This window comes from Falco rusticolus, chromosome 2, assembly GCF_015220075.1.
Source record: "Falco rusticolus isolate bFalRus1 chromosome 2, bFalRus1.pri, whole genome shotgun sequence".
NCBI lineage: Eukaryota > Metazoa > Chordata > Aves > Falconiformes > Falconidae > Falco > Falco rusticolus.
This window is the reverse complement of record NC_051188.1, coordinates 21,702,904-21,727,418: the sequence shown is the minus strand read 5'-3', so window position 1 is coordinate 21,727,418 and position 24,515 is coordinate 21,702,904. Positions and strand designations below refer to the sequence as shown.

The 24,515-nt window shown below is 41.1% G+C and overlaps 1 protein-coding gene across 5 annotated transcripts in view; it reads left to right on the top strand.

Annotated features, from left to right (window-relative positions):
• ATP8A2 (ATPase phospholipid transporting 8A2) overlaps positions 1-24,515 on the top strand; it is a 350,007-nt gene that overhangs the window by 301,097 nt on the left and 24,395 nt on the right. For 4 of the 5 annotated variants that reach the window (XM_037377817.1, XM_037377818.1, XM_037377819.1 and 1 more), the window contains 2 exons: positions 10,866-10,954; positions 17,366-17,470. In XM_037377817.1, coding sequence (XP_037233714.1) covers positions 10,866-10,954; positions 17,366-17,470 — 194 coding nt within the window. Of the gene's footprint in view, positions 1-10,865; positions 10,955-17,365; positions 17,471-19,495; positions 19,533-24,515 lie in introns of all 5 variants that reach the window. The other variant, XR_005102732.1, reaches the window with a different exon arrangement.

Sequence of the window (24,515 nt, the reverse complement as noted above, 5' to 3'; positions counted from 1 at the left end):
GTGGCTGTGCTGCCTGCCCTCCTCACCTTGGGCCAGTGCTTGTGGTGGTTGTGGCATTTTGTCGATGTTTTATGATTGAGAACGTTTCCTGTGGGACTGTCTGTCTTCAGCGGTTAGGTGTGTCTCTGGCTGTTGTGTTTTGCATGTCATATGCCCAGACATCAGCCGTGTATGGAGAAATAGGGATGGCACAAGGTGACCAAGACTGAGCAGCGCGGAAGATCTGTCATGGCACTAGCTATCCCCTACAGACATCAAACAGTGCACCACATACCAGTGGGCTTGTTGGGCATCTCTGCGGGCTGGGAAGCTAACTTTTGTCTGCCGTTCATATATCTATAGGTTCAGAGCAGGCATTTGTAGCTGTGATTTGCTATGTGGTGTGGAAAAGAGAATTTATGTAAATCACTACTATTTGTGCTGCTGTTATGAAGATTTCGGTAAAGGGTGAAAGGAAGAAGGGAGAGACGGTGCATCTCCCGGGTTTGGCCAGAGGGTGTGGTGGGAATCACTGCACGTGTACTGCTTATATGATAATGCAAGGAACAAAGGCAAGGTGGCTGTATGAAGCGGCCGTGTGTGCTCAGGCAGTGAAATAAATAGCTCTAGGAATGAAAACGAAGGAAAGAACCATGGTTTTATGGGAAAAAGTACCCATCTATGGTAAGGCCCCATTGATCTGAGTCGAACTAAAATAACCCGAAGTCTTGAGAGCCTTCAAGAGAGGCAGTATTACAGTGAAGAAAACTTTGAGCTAACTGTGTTCAGAGTATGCTTTAAGAAATAACCATTGCCTGAAGATAAAATCCCAGCTGAATGTGTAGTGACTGAGCTAGTAAACTAGTCTTCCTGGAGAAATACAGTGTAGGGAAGTAATGACTGTTATGTGATGCAAGTCACCATCGCTACAACAGATTAAGAACAGATGAAGGTCTATAAAATTGAGTTTACAGGATGTAGTTTTGCAGAATACAAAGCCCTCTCTACGGAAGTGATGTACTTTCAGCTGCTGTTAACTTCACTAAGAATTCAACCTGCTCATTGATGTATAAGACTATACCCCAGTTTGAAAAACTGGATAATACCTACTTCTCTGAGCCTTGCAGTTACTAGGTCTAATTCATGCTGTGTCATTATCAGCCGTTTTCTGAATCTCTTGAACTATTAAGGAATCTACAAGATAAAAGACATAGGGAATAATGTTATCCTGGTAAACTTAATCTCAAATCATATCAGGAAATAAGTTAAAAACAAAAAATAGCAAAACTCCCATTCTTCCCATTTGTGGATTGTGATGCTGTAGCCCACTGCAAGCAGCAAACCATGTGTAGAGTCACTGTACTTTCCAGCTGCCTGGAAGCGTAGATGTCTGCACGCCCCATTTAAATTGCTGGATCAGGGCTCTGGAGAGCAGCAGTATTGCTAAAGTCAACTTATTTGCCAGATGTGGGGACAAAGTGCAGAATCTAATTTAATATTGATGACAATTTTGCCACTGGCCATTCCAGATCTTTATACATGCTGTAGAACTTGAGTTCTGGTCAGCAGCTTCAATCAGAAGATTAAATCATTCAGATGGCTCTGGCAAGTGGATGATACCTAATTTATACTTACCTGAAATATGTATACTTACCTGAAATATACCTGAAATGGTATAGCTTAATGTGGTGTATGTTTTCTTTTTTAATCTGCTCTCTTACTCAGTGGCAAAACAAATAGAAAAGGAGTAAGTGCAGATTTCAGAGATTATTTTTAAAAAATAAAACAATCATGTGAGATGGGGAAAGTGTTATTTGATACTAATATAACAAACCTATTTTTCAATATACTACTTAAACAGTTGTTTAAAAAGTTATTTTTGAAACACTCCAGTGAGGTTGACTGTTTTTTCTGTATTTTCTCTGAGGTTAGGACAGATGCCCAAATTCATACTGTGAAACCATGGCAGAGCTGGAGTAAGACCAGGGTTCCTGAAAGTGGTCTTTCTTCTTTTGGTAGAGCACCTTTTTACTCAGGCGTGCTACTTTGCTAATATTGAGGAGGAAAGAGTATCTTGCAACAAATGTGGTTTATGCGAGGAAGCTAGTGTTGTTGCAGTAGCACAGTTGGAAAATTTAGACACACAAAGCCAGGAAACTCAAAGGTTTTGATTCTCTTTGTAGGTGTAACTCAGCAGGTTGTACAAATATCTTATATCTTCACTGGCAAGGAATGGCTTCTGCTAAACATAATTACTCCCTTAGAGTTTTAAATTCAAAGGTGGGGTCTGTAAAATTTAATTCTTTTTTTCCCCCTGCAGCTTTTGTGATAAAGGCACAGTTATTAAATAAGGACAACCACTATACAAGAGTGGTTACTATTAAAACCTGCACAGAAAAAGTTAGAGGCACCAAACAAGTGACCATGACTTCAAAAGGAGAAGCATAATGTATATATTTCTTTTTATATGCAGAGTAGTTTATACTAAAGTGCATGAATCTGTGAACAAAACAAACTGTTTCATTGTCAGGTCTACCAAAGTTACTGTTTCAGATTTACTTTGTTCTTCCTATTTATGCCTGTGTTGGTTTATTTTGAGGTGGAAGGAAAGATAAACTGCAAAGATTCTAAAAAAATGTCTATAGGGGTGACTTTGCTTTTATACTGGGAAGCACATTTTCCTACAGATTTGACTTGGGCTGAGTGAAGTTTACAGCACTGTGGCAGGTCACCACCCATCAGCAAGTAGCTACCCGTGGGCCTGTTCTTCCACGTCCTCGAGGGTGAGTTCATCTTAAACTGAAATATAAAGGAAGATTATATAGTGTTGCACAACTGTATAATTGGAGACATCTCGGAAAACTCAGACTATCTTATGATTCAGAGTAGTATCAAGCCTGACTCGGGTGAAGAAAAATAAACCTTGGATGCCATCAGCAGTGTCTTCTGCCTCAGTAGCTTGTTGGGTTTTTTTTCAGAGAGTCCATGGTCCACAAGAACGCATGTAAAGGAAGGAATTACTCTTATTCAGTGATTTTAGTTTGTACTGGGGGAGCTCAGAGTAAAACAGAATTATATTTTTAGATAGTTTATTTTTAACTAGGAAGAATAATTAGCTCCTGCTGCCATTTATGTAAAGATTTACTGATGTATTTCATCCACTTCAAGGAGAAGGTTCTTTGGTTAATGGTATCTGTGTTTTCTAATAAAATTTCAGGAATCCACTTATTTCCATTTACATGGAGCATGGTTTTGCTACTAATTTTTAACCAACAGTCTTCTGTAAGTGGCTTTGAAGAAACACTAATTTACATTTTTTTTATTGAGCTTAATGTAACCAATAATGAAAAACAAGTGATAGGCTGGATGAAATTACATCAGTTTACACTGCAAGTGAATCATAAAATCAAATTAAAACACAATCTGATTTATTTTCTTAATTCTGTGCTATCACAGTTATAATAGAGAGTAACATGGGCAGGCTCCATGTTTAATTGGTAGTGTTGTATACTAATTAAGTAATGAGATAGTATTTTTTTTCTTAGGTGAGGCTGTGTATGTAGAATATATTTTAGTTAACACATAACAGAGCTTATTAACACCCTTTGGGACACGTTTGCCCAATGATATATTAATTTATGTATCAAATAATAATTTTGTAAATTACATTAAGAAATAGAATACAAATAGGTTGCTAACTCACTGTGTTCTTCCATTATGGAAAAATCGTTCCTAACAAGAAAATAAAAGGAAGTAAAAGATCTGAGGGTTTCACTGCGCTCCTATCTAAATAGTTTTTCCAAAATCACGGCGGTGTATGTGAAGTTGGGTTTGATGTGGGTTTTTTTCTTTCCTCTTGAAGATACTAATTTTGGGGTTTGTAGTTTTGTATTGCCTGTACCTGGAATTTTCTGATCATGAAAGAACTTTGAGCAACTGGTTTGTCTTTTTTTGAGTTGACATTATATTTTTCTGGGTTTACTGGAGTTTAGTTTGTATTTTCATGCTTTCTTTTAACCATTGCAACTAGCAAGTTCTTCAATGAAAAGCTTCTTGCCTGAGACCTATCTCAAAATACCTTGAGCTTGACTAGGAATGCTGAATTATGTGCCTTTTGTGATACTGTGTTGGCATTTTTCTTTTTGCTCCAAGTACTGCTCTTGTCATCCCTCCCTACATTTATATCCAGGTATTACATTAAAATTAACAATAAGCTTGGTAACTGTCATAGAAGCTAGTTAGTGGATAGATGTCTTACTCTAGACTTTTATATGGTTGTAAGTATGACTGATAAAATTAAGGAAAAGGAGTAAAATATCTGAGTGAGGTATCTGATACTTTTTTTTTCTTTCCTCCTTTTACTGCTCTCAAGGGGACGTGGCTGTGTGAGTGGAGACTGCGAGAGGGAGGAAATAGGTTTGAGACTGGACCAATGTGTCATTGTGTTAAATCCAGCCAGCCGGTGAGGTCATTGTTTTCATCTGAGTCATTTTAGAATGAAAACTCTTACATTATGGAAAACATTGCACATCTTTATTTCAGACATGGAAATATGCAGCCAACCTTTCAGTGGCAGAACTCTGCTGATTTCATTTGAGGTACTCCTGACTCCCAGTGGTCTAAGCGGGAGGGGGAATCAAATTCTTCTGTCTCATTTTTTAACACTTTGCCACTAACCCAAAGGGGTTATTCTTTAGGCACCTTTCCAGCCAAGATGCTTGTTGAAGAGGGAGCTGATAAATCTGTTGATCACACCTGTCAGCCCTGAATCTAGTAAATCTATCCATCCTGGAGTTGGCTACAGCTGTATTGGGGGGGGAAAAGTTCTTAAGCACCAAGTCATGTTGAGGCTAGATTATGTTCCAGCGTGCACAGGGAAAATCCTTGAGACTGCATTCTTCAATATTGATTATATTTCATACTCAGGCTCCAGTACACTCAATCTCTCTGTAGTGTGATTTAATTGAGGGTCTTGGGCAATCTGCCCAGCACTGTAATTGATTTGTGTGACCATGAGCAAGCCCTGTCATCTCTTGGCACTTGGGTTTTAATGTATATGATCTTTACGGTGGGTCTGGTATTCGTAGCATTTTAAGGATCTTGCATAATCCAGTAATTGTAACAGAATTTGTGTGTTTTGTACAGTGTAGCAGCATGGGGTGGAGATACTGATCATTCCACATAAGCTGATAGAAATAGTAGGTGCTTTTGACTGAATCTAACAGATGCTGGTTTATCACCTAAAGTGGGAGAAAGCCATTGCTAGTTGATGGTTTCAGAACAGTTTATGAAAAAATGGATTGCTTTGACACAGTATCTTCCAGTTGTTGCATGGCATGTGCTTACAGTTTTAGTGTGTGGCAAGTCCTGTGTCTCCTTAAAAATAGCCACTTGGTTGATAAGGATGAACATTTTTGCCCTTTCAAGGTTAAACTTCCAGGTCTTGTGAAAGAAGAAAACTACCCGGTGCTGGCACTGAAACACTCACTCCTAAGAGGACCCAAAACATGCAGAGGATGCACGGTGTAGCTCTCTAAAGGAAAACAGAGCTGGGTAGTGGTCTGCAAACTGTATAAATACATCAGATGTTTGCAAGGGAGTTTGCTCAGTGATATTCTTCACAGTCGGATAGTTTTTTCATGTATGGAATCTGTTCCTGGTCATATTGCAGTGAGGTTTCAAATTTAGTCATGAAAAGCATTAAAAAAAAAACCAAACCAAAAACCTGCAGCAAAGATACGTAAGATGTAACATCACTGAAAGTACAACAATTTCAAGGTTATTTACTTTCTACTGAAAATATTTCCTAGACCTTAAAAGCAGTTTCTTAATCAGCCTTACTGAATCTGCAGAGCGAATAAAATGCAGTCTTCCCCAGGAATATGGGAGTTTCCAGGGTAAAGTAGGAGCATTGCTGCAATGTCCCAGTGTTGAGGCCTGAGCTTCTCATGGAGAATAATATATTTCTCCATACACCATGCCATCAGGTGAGGTGCTGGGACTTTGGGATCAATGGAGTGTGGCTGTTTGCCCAAGCTAGTAGCACCCTGTCATTGGTGGGAAAATGTCTGAGACTGAGACCCTAGGAGGAGCACCTCAGAGCGATGGGCTGAGGCAGGCTTTGAAGATGATTGTCCTCATCGACTGAGTAACAGACATGCTTCCCAGTGACTTGTCTAACATAGGCTGGGAGCAGAGTGACCAACTGGGATTTCCCTGTCCCAGCTTTAGCCCTTCTCAAGTGGTGTGTTCAGACCAAGCCATTAGTCTAGAATTGATGGAGGAGAGGTGCTGGCAGGTGGACTACCTTGTCCATCTCAGCTGACTACCTTAAGATGGGGTTAACTGCCTGCTGGTGATGCACTGCTTTCTGTTTTTTTTTGTTTTATTGAGGCAATGCAATTGGAGCAGCAGGGCCAAGGCTCCTAGAGCTGCACTTGCAGCTCCAGGCAGGTCTCTCATCAGCTGGATCCTTCAGTGGCCCAGGTGTCTAGATCAGTAGCATCTGATGGCAGTGAACACTTCTTGTGGTGTTATCATAGGAGAACCTTTCACAATAATAATGTTGCTATCTTCATCCTCTCTCCTCCTTTCCCAAGTGCTGCCAAAGGCAGTGCCATGCTATCATCCGCTTTTGACTAGTGGGGACCAAAGCGATCTGACTGTGGTCACCTGACTGCAGGTTGGATTTGGATCCCTGGTGTATAAAGCTGGAATTAAATGGATATGAAATCATAATTGAGCAGCTTATTGGGTCATTATCCATGCCTCGTGGAGAGAATTATAATCAGGATCCAGGCATACTTCCAATAATATTTTTTGTTGCACTGCAAATATAAACCCAGTGGTTTCTATCGTGGTCTTACACTTTTGCTGTCCATTTTTTATCAGAGTTAGGTTGCATGGATATATGAGGAAATGAAGTAATGAAAAGCTTTTATTATTCAAAATATGAATTTAAATTTCATCCCAATTTTCTTGAATGTTGTAAGATGATTGAGACCCTTGTTTGGTCTGAAGCATTTACTGGTCCCCAGTAGTTGTCTAACCATGCTGTGATAAGAAAACCAAAACTTTCTGGCTATTTGATTTCCCACTCCTGGGCGCTTCAGGCTCTGTTCTCCTGGGAAGTTGTTGTTGAAAATAGTGGCACCACCTATTGGTGGAACAGTAAAACTATGAATTATGCATATTTGCATACTAAGAGTAGTAAAATGGAGAAAAGAGTTTGAAATTTATTCCATAAGATACTTTTTTTTTTTAAACAATCCATTCCCTATTTGGTACACTTGTGCAGAGCATGTCCTTCACTTAAAACAAACCAAAAAACCCAAACTCAACCCCACCCCCAACAAAAAAAAAAACAACCACCCTCTTAACTTAGGCTTTCTGAAATAATAGTGCAGAGCCACATATTCCTAGTCATTCTGACTGGCCAGTAGTATTGATTTTTTTTTAACTGTGTTTCAAAGAAAAAAAGGAAGTACCCACCCTTACAAAAACACTTTACAGGAGGTTAAAGGTATTGGGACCTAAATTGTTTGCTTCTCAATTGTGAAATAATTGGAGCTAATGTGTTTTGTCCTTTCTTTTCTTATTCCCATTCTTTCATCTTAACAAATGGTATCACTCCTGTAAAATGAATGATTTTACTGTGGCGGTCTTATCAGTGCTTGGAAGGCAGTCTACTGATGGCAGCAGTTTAGGCTGCAGTGTCTTCAGCAGGAGGACTTGCATTAGTCTGGAGTGGTTTTGGGATGCCTTGTGATTAATGGCTTCTGGTAGCTAGCTTTGGATGTGCTAGTCACTAATGTTTACGTCAGTAGACAGGATAAAAATTACTTAGTTGCATATCATGGGGCCTGTGTGATGACAGAACTGGTCAATTTTTGAATTTGTTTAAAAACCAAATTATTTCTACTCGTCCTTCTTGTGACCTTCTTAAAAAGAATTTAAAATGGTGGTGATTCCTGTTTAGTAGCTCTGCTTTTTTTATCGGGGGGTGATAACTGATAGCTGAAGTGTGTTACTCATTGGGACTGAGTATGGAAATGCTGTGGTTCATCGAAGATGTATTGTGGTACTGTCTTTGCTGCTGTCAGGAATAGCTGAACAACTGGGATGGAGAACAGCAACAGCTGTGAAGCCTGAGGAAGGCTTTGTTGTGATATATAGGTGTTTTAACTATAGTTTCTATTCATAACCCAGTCCTCTATCCCACAAGTTGGAGAATATCGTAAAAAGGCTGTCTGTGGATGTCCCCAGAATATGTTAGGTGGTTTCCAGTGACTCTTCTGCTGAGGAGCTCCTCGTCTTGTGAGCAGATGGTGGTGCTTTCAGAGAGGAGGCAGAGTTCAGAGGCAGAGCTGTGTCTGCAAGATAAACCAGTTCCCCATCCCGCAGCACAGCGGTCATACAACTCCAAGAGGAAACTAGAGACGAGCAGGGAAGCCAAATTCCAGATGGGCTCGGGCATTGGAGTAAAATCTTGGAAAGGGTTGTGCAGAAAAATGCTTGCCAGTAGTAAAGTGCGTGTGTCTGACAGGATTCAGGTGAGATGAATAGTTTTACTGTTATGCTGCAGTTTTGGAACAGAATAATACTTGAGTAAAAAGCTTAATTGCGGGCAAAAGTATTTGGCTTGAGGGTTTTTTTGGTGTCAGTGTGAGTTGTCCAAATTCATAGCCATTGACTTGAGATATCAACATTTGTAGTAACAGTAACAGCACTTAAACTTCTATTGAACATGTACTAAGATTGTTCTGCACTTTGAAAGTGTGTAGAGCTGCTTTCAGCTAGAAAAGCAAAAAGTGGAATTTAAAATATTTGAAGCAAAAATAGCAGAAAATGCATATAGAATACTGTGGCTCTTTTTTAGCCCTTTTTAGCACCGGCAGTGGAAGGATGGTCAGTGGAAATGCTGATGTGATCAGACTGCTAGCACTTGCAGGGTCACAGCCAAAGAAAAGTAAAACATCAGGATAAATCTCATTATGTTTTGCCACTGTGTAACTACAGTTTGGCTCTTTGGCTAACAATAAAGTTATGATTTCCTTCTTGTTCCTGCACATCATCTTTCTTAGGCCTAGAACAAAACTGCCCGTATGCTTCTGGCATTCCCATGTGAAAGTAGGCTTGAGGGCTCACAAATAACTGAGAGCTGATTCTGGGGCTGGAGTGTGTTTGCTTACTGGCTGTGTGGGTGGCAAAGTCTCCATAAATGTTTTAGCACAGTCTAGCACGCTCTTGGTTTCAGTACAAGATTTACCGCTGATCTGTCAGTCCAGCAACAGCATGGAGGATTTAACATTCAGAAGTGAAAAACACTTTTGGAAGCACTCACTACTTGGCAGTTGAAGGGCAAGTTGCTGTTATATTTGACTCAGTTGTGAGTTGGATAACTTTAAACAGCCATCAACGCGAGGAGAGGATGCTGGGTGCTACGGGTGGGCGTCCTGGCAAGGCAGTGATAGCTTTTCTCGGCTTTAAAGCTTTGCTGAGTGGTGCAAGTTCCTTCTGTTGCCATCAACCACATTGTCTTAGGAAGGGTATAATTACAAATTTTGTCTTCTCACAACGTGTTTCAAAGGCTAGTAGATGTCCTATTTGGTTCAGTGTTCTGTAGCTCAGCTTTGTCTGTAAAATGCCCTGACGCTTCAGCATTGCAGGCTGCCGCTCTGCGGGGTGCTCAGCTGTGAGCCACAGCCAAGCCTGTATTACACTGCGGGGGGACAGCTGCTTTAGTGCTGTGTCCATGGCTATGGGTCCCCCCGCCTTCGGTGACATTGCACGTGAACGTCAGTAGGTGTGTGTGTGTATTGTATGTGGCATACAAAACGTTGAGAAGTAAATAAAGGTTTTGGGGAAGTGATATGGTAACATTCCTAACTGGCAAGTGAGTAAAATGTGGCTAACCACTGGGAATGCTGCTGCCACCTTTCAGCCCCTGTTTTAGTTGTGTACTGCACACGAATCACTACAGAAGAAAAATCTTTTCTGTTTCTAATGCACTAGAGAACTTAAATGATTCTTACGGGAATTGTGCATGTGTGTGCATGAAAGAGGTGGTGAGGTCATCTCAAGTCTTCCATGTAGCAAACCTGGGCCTTACCATTAATTTATCCGTACAAGATTCTGATCACCTAAAATAGCATTTCTGTAAACAGTGCTATATTTCAACTTTGTTCCATAACCATGTGTGTATGCTGGGACTGGAAGGGTTTCCAGTTATCTTCCTTCTTAAATCCTACCAAGCTTTTTGTTCAAGTGTTACAACAAGAAAAATGCAAATATAAACTTTGAGCTCTTTGTTTGTAAAAAAAACCCATTTGTAGGATAGGAGTGAATCTTTCCCACCCTGGGTTTCAGGCAGCTGTAGTTGGAAGAGGAAGTTCTGTATTTAAGTGGAATATGACTGAAGCATTTTAGTGAGAAATGTGAAAATTTTTTTCATGTCAGTTGGATGCTGCTCAGAGATACAGAACAGTGGGTAGAAAGAGATTAAGCAAAGGGTACAAAAGACAGTCAAAAGTGCAATCTAAATATACTCGCGGTGCTATTCTCCATGAATGAAGATGTGTTTGCCTGGATCCACAAATCAATATCAGTGATTTGGTCAAAACGCTTGATTTTTTTTTTTTTGAAAATGTATAAGGAATTTAAGATCATAAGCAATGACCGAAATGTGAAAATGCCATTGCTGTTTGTTAATTGTAGGCCTGACTTATGTTAAGAGTTGATGAGACTTACCCCACCAACGGATTTCAACATCACCCACATCATGGATCTGTTTGATGCCATCGCTCTACCTTTTTGCTTGTAAACAAACCCCTTAACATGTAATGGCTTGAAAATATTCATGATTTATGTATTTGTTTTCTTTGCAGGCTGGAATGGTGTTAAGATGTGGATACTTCTGGTTTGGCTTGTTTCTCGTGCCCACTGCATGCCTTGTTAAAGACGTGGCATGGACAGCGTAAGTCCTGAACCGTTCCTCTCTGTGTTACAGGAATTATTCTGTAGCACATGTTGTCCAGTCCAGTATTTTCTATAAAGAACTACAAAGCCTTTTAGTGAATGCAAAATGGTGATACTCCTTTGGAAGATGTCTAAGCCAAGTGAAGTGGGACTGATTTCTGTCTCACTTGCCGATACAACCTGCAGTGTGAGAGAATTAGTTAGTCCTGAATCTGAAGGAGGCAGCCATGTGTGTGTAATGAATATGTGTCATCTTATGATTATTTGTGTTGTCTAGCCTTTAGTTAAATGCAAATTTAAATCAGACATCAGAAATTCTCTGCTCTTAAAAAGGAGCACATAATTTGTTCCATTTGGCTAAGGTTAGGTAGAAAGCAATAATGTGGTGCACTAATCCATACCCAGTAAGCTCCAAGTTCTTTGTCAGCTGCTCTTTAGGCTCTCCTTCAACAGTGGGTCTTCCAAGACATAACTGAGGGAAGAGCAATGCTCTGCACTCTTATGGTTGAAGTCATAATAATTCCTTCCCTGCCCAGAGAGGACGAACAATCCTTGTGAAATACAAGCCTCTTTAAAAACTGTGGTTTCAAAGCATTGCGGAAGGTAAGCAATTTCAAGAACTTCGATTTTAAGGAGCAGCAACTTACCTTCTTTACCATTGCAATTTGAAATGCAGAAGTATCCTTTTCACTTAGAATTTCTAGTGTTTTGTTCAGCTTGCTTTCAATTGTTTTAAGCACCAAAGCTTTCACCCTTTCTCTTGGAAAGATGTGTTATGACCAAGAAGGTTTTATTACATGGATATGTAATAACCTTGTGTGAGGAGGACCCAGGACAGATCCTAGCTGGGGAGATGAGGGAATATAAGTTAGCTTGTCAATTGTCACAAAGGCTGCAAGTGAAAGCATCGTAACATGTACGTAACACTATGCCCCAGGAACGAGCTGTTGGTCAGCCAATGAAGACTCTCAGAATCACAGAATCATTTAGGTTGGAAAAGATTTTTAAGATCATCCAGTCCAACCATTATCTGAACACTGCCAATTCCACCTATTTTCTTTACAGAGAATTGCAGAAAATACTGAAAAAAACAGAAAGTTTCCCAAACACAGGCACATTTCAAAATTAGCGTAAAAGAATAAATCAGGTTATATGCATATATCTGACAGTCTTTTTTTTTTTCCCTATAGCATTGATAGCACAGCTAAATTAAACTGGTAGGAGGCAAATCTACCAATCAGTAAGCACTTCTTAAATGTTTTCCTGTTTTCTTCTTCAGCTTAATTTTCATGAGCTACACTACTAAAACTAAAACTAGGTATCATAATGTAAATTTTCTGTTCAGGCCAAAAAATGATTTAATAGCCTAGCACACTAGAGGGATTTTTGTTACACTCACTAAACTTCTCCAAGTGAAAATTATTTTAAAATTCTAAAGTTGGGGCCAAAATGTTTAAATTTAGATACTTAGCTTTGTCTATGACCTGCTTTTTAAAGCTCTGAAAACCAAAAACTTCGAATTCTCTTAGCATAACAGGCCCTGCCCCTGTGTCAGGCATTAGTTAAAATTACCTGCTTAGAAGTCATTGGAACTACTTTTGTGATTAAAGCTAAATAGGAGCTGAACTGTTTGTAGCATCAGGGATCAAATACATATTTAGGTGTCCAAGATTACTCTTTAGCTGTTGAAATGTTTTCATGATAGTTGAACGTCCCGAAGTTGTTCTCTGTTCTTATTGGTTCTTGGCGAAAATGTCTCAAGAACTGTAATACAAGACCAGACCAAAGTAGGCTCATCCTCAGCTATCGCTCGTTTAAAATTCTGTTACTGACTCAGCCTGTTCTTCAGTATTTCTTAGAGAAACCTCAGCAACACAATCCTTTCAGTGGTTCAGACCAAGAATGTACAGAGATTGTGAAGCTCTCAAGACAAACACGTATATATACAGACATACTAGGTATTTTCCCAACAGATTTTAAACAGGAGGCTCCTATCAACATTAAGCAAAAAATCTGTTTTCTGGGCAGGGCTACTTTTTTTTCCTTTAACCCGTCACTGAAAAATTAACACCATTAACATTTTAACTAGGATAAATGAAATGACACAGCTATCAGCACTGCCATATGGAAGGAGTAAAGGTCTGTTTCCTTTCCAAGAGCCTTGCCATTCAAAACTTGAGCCTAAGGCCTCTGGAAATCAGCCGGCACATTTCCACAGCAGTGGTTACACCACATTGCTGTCTGTAATTCAACAGAATCTGGTTTTGGCCGTAAAATTCCAGCAGCTCGGACTTCTCAGAGTCATGGAATTTATCCCTTTCAGTTTCTTTTGGACATGAAGTTATGCACAGAAAGAGCATCCATGTGACCCAAAAGGTACATGATTAATTTCAGTACAAAATAAATATAGTACAGAGGTTTTTGTCTGGAAGAAGGTTAAAAGGGTTAGGAAAGTGTATTTGAAACCCATACAAATCTTTGTTTCTAAACTGCTGTTCTGCATCCCCTACCAAAACTTGTAACGCTGGAAGCAAGAGCTAGTTTTACATGTTGCCTTCATTACACAGGCAACAGTTACCAACACACCTTTTATCTTCCGTGTTTTCTGCAGCTCCAGGGGGTTTTATTTACTTTTTTTTCCTCCCCTTTTAAGTGAATCAAGGAAATGTGGAAAACGTTTTTTTAAGGGAAAGAAGCTTATTATTAATACTTGGCTGCAATACCACATTGTTAACTTCAGTCCACTACCCTGAATGCAGTGGCTTGGTTTGGATTTGGTTTTTTCCTGATAGAAGTCCCAGTTGTGCTACCATTGCAATGAACAGAGCTTTGTAAGGTGAGTGCTTCCTCACAGTTGGCATGTGTCACTTGAATACATGTCACTGGTGCTAGGAAGTCTCAAAATAGCTGAGCCACAAATCAGTGTGGGAGCCGTAAAAACACAAGAGTGTATTACAGCAAAATTAGGCAAGAGGGCAAAGGTTTATTAATAATTGATGTCTCGGTGTTACAGTGAAAAATTGTCTGAGCCTTCCAATCGTTACCAAAATCTTCATGTATTTTTTTTTTTACTGTGATGAAAGAAACATGTTGTACACGCCAACTCCACAGTGTAAAGAAGAGAGAAGGTATGAGGAGCTCTTCCTGTCCTTGCACATGCTTGTGGTCCCTGGAGCATAAGACTCCTAAAATGGCGTTGAGGATAATGAGCCAGAGTACAGGTGTCGTCGTGTTTCAGAAAAGTTTGAGTGTGACCATGCTTCTCCCTGGCAGATTCTGGCCTCCCAAACCCCCTAAATATTCTCCTGAGGCAGTGGAGTGAAGCTGTGTGCTTCCCTGGCTTGGAAGGGGAAGGGCCACCCAAAATACAAAGATAATGTTTTGCCTCTTCTTATGGTCCATGATCTTTATATCCCAGTGTGTGAGGGGAAAGGCGAGTTTGTCTTCATGGAGTGCATCAGTTTTCAGCTGAACATAACACTGAACACAAGATCTCATCATTTATTGAGGACTGATTGTGCATCTAGGGCAACTTGTGAAGTACCAGGTAAAAGCCAAGTCTTCTACCTGTATTTTTGCATATCAGAAGTTATTAATGCACTGTTGCGAAAAAGTCATGAAGTATCCAGTCCTGCTGCCAGCAGTCCATGGAATATTTGCAGTTGACTTTGATAGGAGCAATCCCAAGCTCTGAGGCAATTGTAATACCATATTTTAGTATTTGCTTTTGGAGAAACGTGTGGATAGGTTAGCTCAGGTCCTTTTTATAAATACTTAATTACTGACTCTTTCATGGATGCTCTTGCTTTCAAGTTGAAGGGATGACTCAGTGCATGACAATTACCTGTGGGTTTATTGTTGCTTTTTGGATACCCACCACACCAGAGGCAGAGCCCATCTATTTCATCATTTCACACTACTTAAAAAATACTTCAGTACCCTCAACTTTAGGACAACAGTATTTTTTCCATATTGTGAAATAGCTGTGCAATGGCTCTTTGTGCTGTGCTACACCAACTGGACTTTGCTTAGGCTCCATTCTGTAAAATTTTGAATTCAGTATTCGCTCTAAGGGAAAAGACAAAAATCTCTTATATCTTACAGTATGCGGCAAGATAAACATGGAACCTTATGAGAGGCTGAATAACTTGTAGATTTCTGTGTTCTTGTCTGTGGGGAAAACTGGTTGGAAATTATTTTAAAAGTTCCAAATATGCTCAGTCTTCAAGTTTGCAATAGTAGGTATAGCCTCTTTTTAAAGGTAAGAGATGAGTTCAAGGTCAAAATTTCAGTGTAACTCAAATTTAAATGTTTACTGAAATGAAGGTGTGTGATAGTGAAGCCAACTGTAAAGATTATAAGAATTAATAGCTCAAAGCTTTCTCATTTTAATCACTATAGTTTCCCTTCCTCAAAGAGGAGACCAGTCTAATCATTAGCCTAAGTAGTTATCGGAACTTGAATCTAATTAATTTCTGTGCAGCTATTTGTAACTTCAGTTTTTGAAACATGCACTGTAAAAACATCCTTGCTGCTGATCTCTTCCATCACAGTACATTGGTGTTCCCTTGCAAAACACACACCTCTGGTGGTTTGTTTTAATAGGGTGCTCTTCTGAGTACATCCTGATATTCTTTACCTCCAGATGTTGCCGTGATTCATCTTTTGTTGTTCTATGTTTTTCCTCTTACATGCAGATGTGTTTTGAAAAGTAGTTTTAATTTAGTTTCTCATTTTGAGACATTGGGGGCCTAATCAGCAATACAAAGACCACAGGACTTGGATAACCTAGTATTAATATGAAGACACTGTCATCTAAAATAGTACCAGCAAAGATTTTGTGGTCTTTGTTATTCCCCATGGACGAAGTAGTAAGAATCATGCTTTTTAAAAATAAATGCATCTTCATTATATTTTAATTAACTATACAGCAGCTATTATTTTTCTGCTAGAGGGAATTTTACATTGTTTTACATCTTTGGTTAAAGATTGTTATCTGCATATAAGACTCTTAGAAAATTTGTAAAGAAATTTTTGCCACCTCTAGAGTTGAAGACTATTACTTTAATCATAGAATGGTTTGGGTTGGAAGGGACCTTCAAGATCACCTAGTCCCACCCCCCTGCCATGGGCAGGGACACCTCCCACCAGACCAGGCTGCTCACAGCCCCATCCAGCCTGGCCTTGAGCACTGCCAGGGATGGGGCAGCCACAGCTGCTCTGGGCAACCTGTGCCAGGGCCTCACCGCCCTCACAGGAAAGAATTTCTTCCTAATGTCTAACCTAAATCTGCCCTCTTTCAGTTTAAAGCCATTCCCCCTTGTCCTGTCACTACATGCCCTTGCAAAAAGTCCCTCTCCAGCTTTCCTGTAGGCTCCTTTAGGTGCTGGAAGGCTGCTCTAAGGTGTCCCTGGAGCCTTCTCCAGCCTGAACCACCCCAACTCTCTCAGCCTCTCTTCCCAGGAGAGGTGCTCCAGCCCTCTCATCATGCCATGAAGGAAGTGATGTCTCAACCAATTCGGCTCCATCTTGTTTTCAGGCTTATTGTGTAGTCAGGTGCAAATCAACATTACCTCACAGGACTTCTTTAAGTTACACAGAAAGAAGCAGCTAATCAAAACCTGCCTGTTGGAGGAAGTTCCCTGTGGTTTGTATTATTGCTTGTACACGTCAAGCAGAGGGGACTAGATCATGTCCTTATATCAATGTAACTTACGCTGAAGAGCACGGGAGCAGTAGGTGAAACTGGGAAAAAAAAGGCCCAGGTCTCTTCATGGGGGACATTGCTCTCCAAATTTTCATTGCACAAGTGGTACATGGATTGCTCTTTGAATCCCCCAGCCGAGAAAAGAGGACATAGCCGCTCTTGTTACCGCCACTTTGAAAGCTCAGTGGGGCGAGAGGTGCCTTTCCAAGTCATGTGAGACTGATAAATGAAAATAAAGGGGCTTGAATGGCAATTATTATCTGAGACTCTCCTCAGGTTCTCAGAGCAGCACTACGTGTAGCTCAAAAGACAGAGTAGAATCATGTTTTCCTGCCATGAATATTCAGTGAATCCCAGCTCTTTTGTGTGAACACCCGGGTCCCACACGGTCCCACGGCAGCAGGTCAGGTCTCCGTGGTCCTGGGGCTTTGCTGCTCGGTTCCATTTGGAGTGTTGTGTTGAAGCGGCCAAGCTCTGCGCAATTTGAAGTCCTTCTGATTTCTCATGTCTTAATGTAATATTTCCCAGGTATTGTGAACCTGAACTGACTGGATACATACACTGTGCCTTATTTCCCAAATCTTTCAATGGAAGGCCCTGCATTTCTCATCTGAGAGGTGAAATTGGGATTTTGTAGCAAAACAAATGTTCACAGGGCGCTTTTTGTTTTGTTTTCCTTTTTGTCTTTCCCTTGTGGTACAGGGCCAAGCATACCTACCATAAAACTTTGCTGGAGCAAGTTCAGGAGTTGGAGACGAAGACGAGAGAGCTGGGAAAAGCCATGCTTCGTGACAGTAATGGAAAGAGGTGAGGCAAGCCTATGCTAATGTTTAAAACAGGCTCTTCTTGTCCTCTCCCATCCTATGTCTCATCCACTGTTCAAATCTGATTCTAGACAGGGTAACAAGACTTCTTGTCTGTATTGTTAATTTATTGTTGTTCCTCTTCATATGCGTCCGTTGCCCCTACCAAAATCAGCCCTTCCAGTTTCATTTCTCCTGCGTAACTGCTGCGAGGCTCTGTTGGAAACTGCTGCTCTGTCTTCTGCCTGGTAACATGTAGTGCTGTTACCTGGCCACTGAGCCGGACTGGTTTTGAAAGGACTTTGTATGAAAAAAAAAAAAAAAAAAAAAAAATCTGATATTCCCTCACATACACACACAACCCTCAGGGGAAGGAACTGTCTGTGACTCAAGATGTGAAGACTGTAGCTAAGAGGAGAACTGGCTGATCTAATGTACCCTACAACCCTACAACAGTCTCACTTGAAGGATTATTTTATTTTTTTGCTTTTTTTTCCACTGTAGCTTACAGGCCCCTGCTTCCAGGGTTCTCAGTTTCTTGTTGTGCCTTTCCATTATATCCACACCATATGGACTTGAACATATTGCTATTATTGAATCTTTCATTGTAAGGGGAGAGTATGTGTTGTGTGGGAACTTTTGTCTCTTCTGAAAGAAGCTAAAGAAAATCATAGTGAGGCTTTTGCATCCAACAGTTTCATTTACCAACTCAGAATGTGGTTCTGCATCAGCTGGTTGGAAAAGCTCCCCAAGTTCAAAAAGGTTTTAGAACCAACTCTTCTGTTCCTTACACAATATGGTACCACATGACTTGCTAAGAAACTACATGATCATTAAACTGGATTTTAGCAAACCTTATAAACTAGCAAACTGAGTGGAATGGGGCTTTTAAAAGATTTTGTTCTTCTGGGGCAGGGTCATCCTTTGAACCTTTGATGTCTATTCTAAGGTAAACTAATTGCCATATTGTAGCTGCTGCTAAGACGAGCGGATAGTAGATTTTTTTCAACAGAACTTGTGAGTTAATAAGCACTATTTTTAGGGAAAATGATCAGGGAGTGAGTTTACCAAGACTGTAGTAAACTGGAAAGCTTTTAAAAATGCTTGTGTGAACTTCAATGAGTTTATAAGATGTCCTTAGTGACCAGAGTTCATTTCTCAGAGGCCAAGGCAAAGTAAACAGTGTTATTGATTAAGATCACTTCAAAACACTTCATATGTTCAGTTTTCATTTCGAGTAATTTTTCTGCTGTGACTTTTGGATCCTACAAAACATGATTTATAAATTGTGCTCACTTGCGAAAGTTGCAAACTACACATCAAATAATTTAAAAAGAAAAAGCAACGTTTGCAGCATTGGTCAACAAAGGCAACTTTCTGTGCCACAATTAAAACCAACAAAGATGCCTAAAATCAGGTGTTTAATTCAAAACGAACCTTTAAGAGGGCTAACTTTGAAGTCAATTGGAGCCAAAGTGCTTGGTACCAAAATCAGATGAGCCTCCCAGGCAAGAAAGGTGTAACTTGGTGTTGTGAGGGGGTGACTGACAGACTGATCAGATGCCATGCAAGTGGAATCCAAGCCGGCAGAAAACTGGCCGTTCCCAGGCACGTGGCACTGGTAGTATGAGCCCCTTGGGTGTTGCTGTGGTTCCTATCATTGCATAGGATGTGAAGTTACATTGGTGCTGGTGTGTAACATTTGTGTTTTCCTGCCAGTATTTAGTGCCGGTTATCAATAGCCAGAGAGGAGAGCGAGTCAGCTTTTTGCCTGATGAGTCACTGGGTTGCAAGGTGGCTTGACATACTGTTAATAGTGTGAGAGACAGTTAGTATTTGATCTGTTTATATGTGCCTGTACGTATTTCCAAGAACTGGATGCATTTCTTCTGTGTTTATACACTGTCCTGACTTTCTGTAAATTTAATGGCCGTGTTGTAATTAATTCATATACTACATGTTTTCGTAGCCTTTCATTTTATTACATACTCACTGCAAACGCTTTCATCTGCATTCCTCCTCCATACAGCTTCACTTCATTCTCGAAACGCTTGCATGGAGATGATGTAAGGAATCCCTTCTGGCCCTCCTTCCCATTCTCCCTCCCCCCTTCTTTTCCATGCATTTGTTTGTTCTCCTTCCTAATTGCTCCCAGATTTTCTGGGTGGTCCATCTGTGAACTAGATAATGGTAGAGTGCCTCTGCCTGCTAGGAGCTGATGTGCTGTGCTTGTGATGTGGCCTCCTGAGTGCTCTTCAGAGTTGTTCTGTCTTTTATCTCCTTTGTTTGTCTCCTGGCTCTTTCACACCTGCTAGAAATCCTGTGCTTGTCCAAAGGGAAGGGTGAGGGTGGGAAAGAAGCTGAGTGGGAACTTTCTGCAGTCACAGCCTCTCTGGTTCATGTTCTTTATTTTTTAAAGATTTCCTTGAAGCCAGTGGAAACAAGTGCTGAGATGCACGCGCCGCTCTCCCCTCCTGCCCGCAACCCCATTGCTCTCGGGATATTTCTGGCAGTGTGACACTATGCAGGAAGGGAAAGTAACCAGTCTCCTCATTTCTAGCGGGAAGTGGAGAGATGCATTAAAACTGCACAGGTCCATCCGTCACCTCCAAGTAACAGTGTTAGCTCTTGGTTGGAAGTGTTCTTGAAAACATACCCATTAGGTGTTGGTTTGTGCAGGCAGCTGTGGAAGATAAGCTGGCTGTCATCAGGGTCTATTTTCCTGGCCCACATAGTGGATGCTATTTTTGTTCAGTGTTTTTCACAAACAAACAACACAAAATCACACCCAATTACAGATAAGAGAAGGATTTAGGGAGCTATTTTCTTTTATCATTGCCTAGACCTTAGGCAAAAAAATGAGGTGCAAGATCTGAATGTTTAGGATTTATTTGCTAAACAAAAAGCAATTCACAAAGCCCAGAAAGCAGTGAGTGCGTATGTGCTTGCACAACAGGATGCCAACAATTTACTGTGGCTCAGCTGAATTTCTGTAAAATGTGACCAGGGTAGCACCTGGGTCCTCACTGCACTTGGGGAAGGAGCGCTGGGAGATCTGCGTGTGCCGCGTGATACCTAAATACGCACACCCTGTCTCAGAGGGTCTTCACCCTACCAACTGTTCTTGTTAGACCCATTTTTCCAAGTTAATAAAAACACTAGTGCTTATTCTGCTCTTCAGAATCTTAGCCCCTTTGAATGGTCTCTAAAATTGTATTTTCTTGTATCTATCTCAAAAAGCAGGTGCAAATTTTTGCGCAGGGAGCAAACAGCAAGGCAAATGGTAGATCAGGGAGTGTCTAACCTGCACAGGGAAGAGTGTCAGCACCCTGAGCACTACACCTGGGTCCCCAAAACCTTGCAGATAACATCAGTGTAATGTGTGGACGTTATATCAAGTGTATTGTTTTGAGCTGTAAAGGGCCATGTTCTCATTTCTCTATCTCTCATCTGGACAGCTAAAAACTTACTTTCCTTGGAAGCTGGGATGATCACAGGATCAGATGATTCCAGGAGCAGATTTCATCAGGGGAAACGAGTATCTGGAAAACTGGCAACTCCAGAAATAGTTTGGGAAGCAGAGGAGAGAGTGTGCAGTAAGGGACTGGTGATGAATCCCATGCCGTGCCTGCCTGCTTGTGGAAGATGAGTGCTGACACTTGCCCTCCCCAGCCTGGCACCCAGCAGTGCTGGGCTGGACTCCAGCCCAGCCGTAATGTGAGGAAGCTTTGGTGCAGGACGGGAGAGAGGCTCCCTGGCACTCTCATGTAACAAAAGGCAGGATTTAACACTAAATTTACATGAATTTGGAGAGGTGAGAGGGGCAGCTCGTGTGCCAAAGCAAACATGGACATGTGGAGACACCTGCCCAGCAGACCTAACCATGTTAACATTTGAGATTTACACAGAGAAAACAAACAGGTATTCTTCAGGTTTGTGTTCAAAAGCGGCATTGAGTTCAGCTGTAGAGATTTTTGTGTCTTTAAGTTTACAACGAAATCTTGGCTCATAGAGGGTCAGATCTTGAAGTCCTCGTTTGCTTTTCACTCCATCTAACCTCTCATTGAAGTCAGCAGGAGTTCAGGTGGAGTGAAGCCTGATTAGGGACCAAAGCAAACTTTACTTTGGAAACCCATGTCACTTCATTGCTCCACTGGCCAACTAACAGAGAGCAAGCAAAGCTGTGCAGCACCCTCCTTGCGACAGTACATTTCCTGTTTCAGAGGGTTTCTCTGTCTTGGAATTGCTAGAGAGGTCCCTTTTTGAAAGTAGCTTTTTGGTTGTTTTTCTGTTCTGTTTTTAATCAGTTGGTGGCCGGGATTAGACAACTGTTTGATATTGAGGAACAATGTAGCTTTCGTGATTTAAGTACTTTACAAGGAGCTGAAGGGTCCGTCTGGGGTGTTGCAGAAAAGTACCTGCCAATCACTGAGTACTAGGAAGAATTTCTTTGAATTATTCAGAAATCTGGAGTGTCTTGTCTTCAACAAAGGTGAAGGGAAGTGAGTACAGAACTAGCAAGGTATAGTTGCGAGCAAGAAGAAAGCACTGCGGTATGCTTTTGCACAGCATTTTTCAGTATGCCTTTTTACTTGTGCTGCTTTCAGGCACCCACTGACGATAGCTAGCCACCTCTTTCTTTGATCTCCACTTCACAAAACAAACACTGTTTTTCAGTGTATCTAAAACAGCAGTTCTCTACAGTCTCTCCGCTGTCTGCCTTCCACAAGGAGACGGGCTGGTGGAGATTCTCTTTCATTTAAGTGCTTCTCACCAAATCTAACTCTGTTGCTTTAGTGAAATGGGCATGACCAGCTCTCACCCTGAGAGCAAGCTGTCTTATTTATCTTAGCCTCGGTTTTATTTGGTGGGTGAGGGCAGATGCCTATCTCATTTCAATAGCTGCATGACCCGATGGGCGATCAGTGAGCTGACACAGGTGCCCGTGGAGACTTGCCCACTCCACAGGTCCCTGGGGAAGAGCAAGAAGAGAATGTGGGAATCCTGACTCAGGCTTGTGGCTGTGCTCGGCGCCAAGAGCAGCAGAGCCCTTAGCCTCGTGCCGGCAGCAGCAGAAATGATAAAAAGACTTAACTTTTAACAAACCCATGAATGAGCTGAGGACCTGATCTCATGGTTCCTGAGGAAGAGGCAAGCTTTTTCATTAAGATCAAGAGGAATGAGGCTTGGGCTCATTATATTTCAAAGCACTTTGTCTCTTTATTGATGCATTTCAAATTACATCTGCTTGAATAGGGAGACCGTGCCGGTACGGCCCCTTCACATCAGCAGGTACAATGAATCTTACTTGAAACAAACTCAGACTTGTGTTTTCAACTGGTTAAATGACATTGGGTGTTTGGAGCCAAATTCTTGTTTCATGAATGTGTTGACTTCAGTGTATTTACTCAGGATACGCATGACTGTGATGTGAACGTGGCCCATCCAGTGCAGCTGAGCGTAAAATGCGGTTGAAAAAGGGGAGAGGTGTATTTTGGGTTTTGAGGTTTCAGAGTCTTTTTATCAATTTTTCCAGATGTTCTTGACACCGTTTCTGGGAAGCAAAGGCGAGATTTCTCCACCAGTGTACACAACAAAGTGACTGGCATATTTACGATTTTTTCCTTGCAGCTCTTCTAGTAAAAAGATATTAGACTCCTTTTACTAGCAAAAAGCACATAAAATTATATCAATGGGGTTTTTTTTAATTCTTTGATTCCATATGGTAAACATTCATGTACAGTAGGTGGAAAATGCGTAATTTTGTTTTATTTTACTCTTGTCTCTTTCTCCCTCCCTCCTGTCCTATATCAGTAAGGAATCATGACTTTATTTCCTCATTTTAATATGTACTGTTAATTTCCGGCATTTCTAACCCCTGTGTATGCGGCAGTTGAAGTTATTAGGTTTGATTCTGCTCCAGGTTGAGCAGTGGGCAGGCTGTAGGGCAGAATTGGGAAGGAGCAGAGGGCAGAGAGGGTTTCAGAAGCCAGCCAGAGGGATGAAGAGGGATTTAAACCATTGCACAGCTTACTTTAAATCAAAAAACTCTCCAAGTTGGTTTTGGACCCAAGTGCCCAGCTGCTAGGGCAAACCAGTGGGAGCTGACATGCCCTTTCTCTAGTGCAATTGTTTATTTCGCATCCTGAATGTGCCTATCACATAATCTTGAGGGGTATCCAGTGCACAAATAGGGTTAAATCCTGGTGACCTGGAGAAGGATTTAGAGCTGTGATCAAATCTACTAGTGAAGTCAAAGTTGACAGAGGTACAGTATCAGCATAAAGGCCAAAATGAAGCTGTAAATTGAAAGGAAAGATTAGAAAAAAAGAGAACATAACAAGACAAGAGTTAAAACTGATTAAGGGGCCAATCTCTCTGATGCCTAATCCTGAGTTACTGGGTTGGGCACTGGGGAACTCCAGGGGGGAGAGAAGAAGAAATCTTCCCTCCAGGCTGCACAGCAGGAGAACTGCTCCATAACAACTATTCCAGCCTAATGGCTTCAGCAGTTGGCCTCAGCTCCTCCACCGGCTAACCCCTCTGGCAGGGAGGCAGGACAGCCTGTGTTCACGCCTCTGATTCGTGGCAAAGAGTTAAGTTACGGGTAGCAAGGACAAGAAAACAGACCTTGTACTACATGTGAAGTATTTAGTGGACAATTACAAACTACTTAAAAGCTTAAAGAAAAGCAATTTGGTTTTCTGCAGATTAACCAAATGTCCTGGGCTTTGCGCTTCAGTTGTATCCAGAGGCTTTCAAAGTTCATCAGTTTTCCTCGTTGCCTTGAGCTGTTCTTCAGCTTTTTATTCTCTAAAGAAAAGAAAGGAAAAAACTGATAGGAAAAGTTTAGAGTTTTTGAACACAGCAGTCGTTTTAACTTTGGTTAAAGTATCTAAGTAGGCTTTTTTAAAACCAAAAAGTTCGGATTAAAAAAAAAAAAGCCACCAAAACCAAACACAGACAAATAAACAAAACCCCCACCTTTACATAGAGACCAAGCATGGAAAACTTCAGTTTCCAAGGTGACTACTTCTGAAAAAAATGAG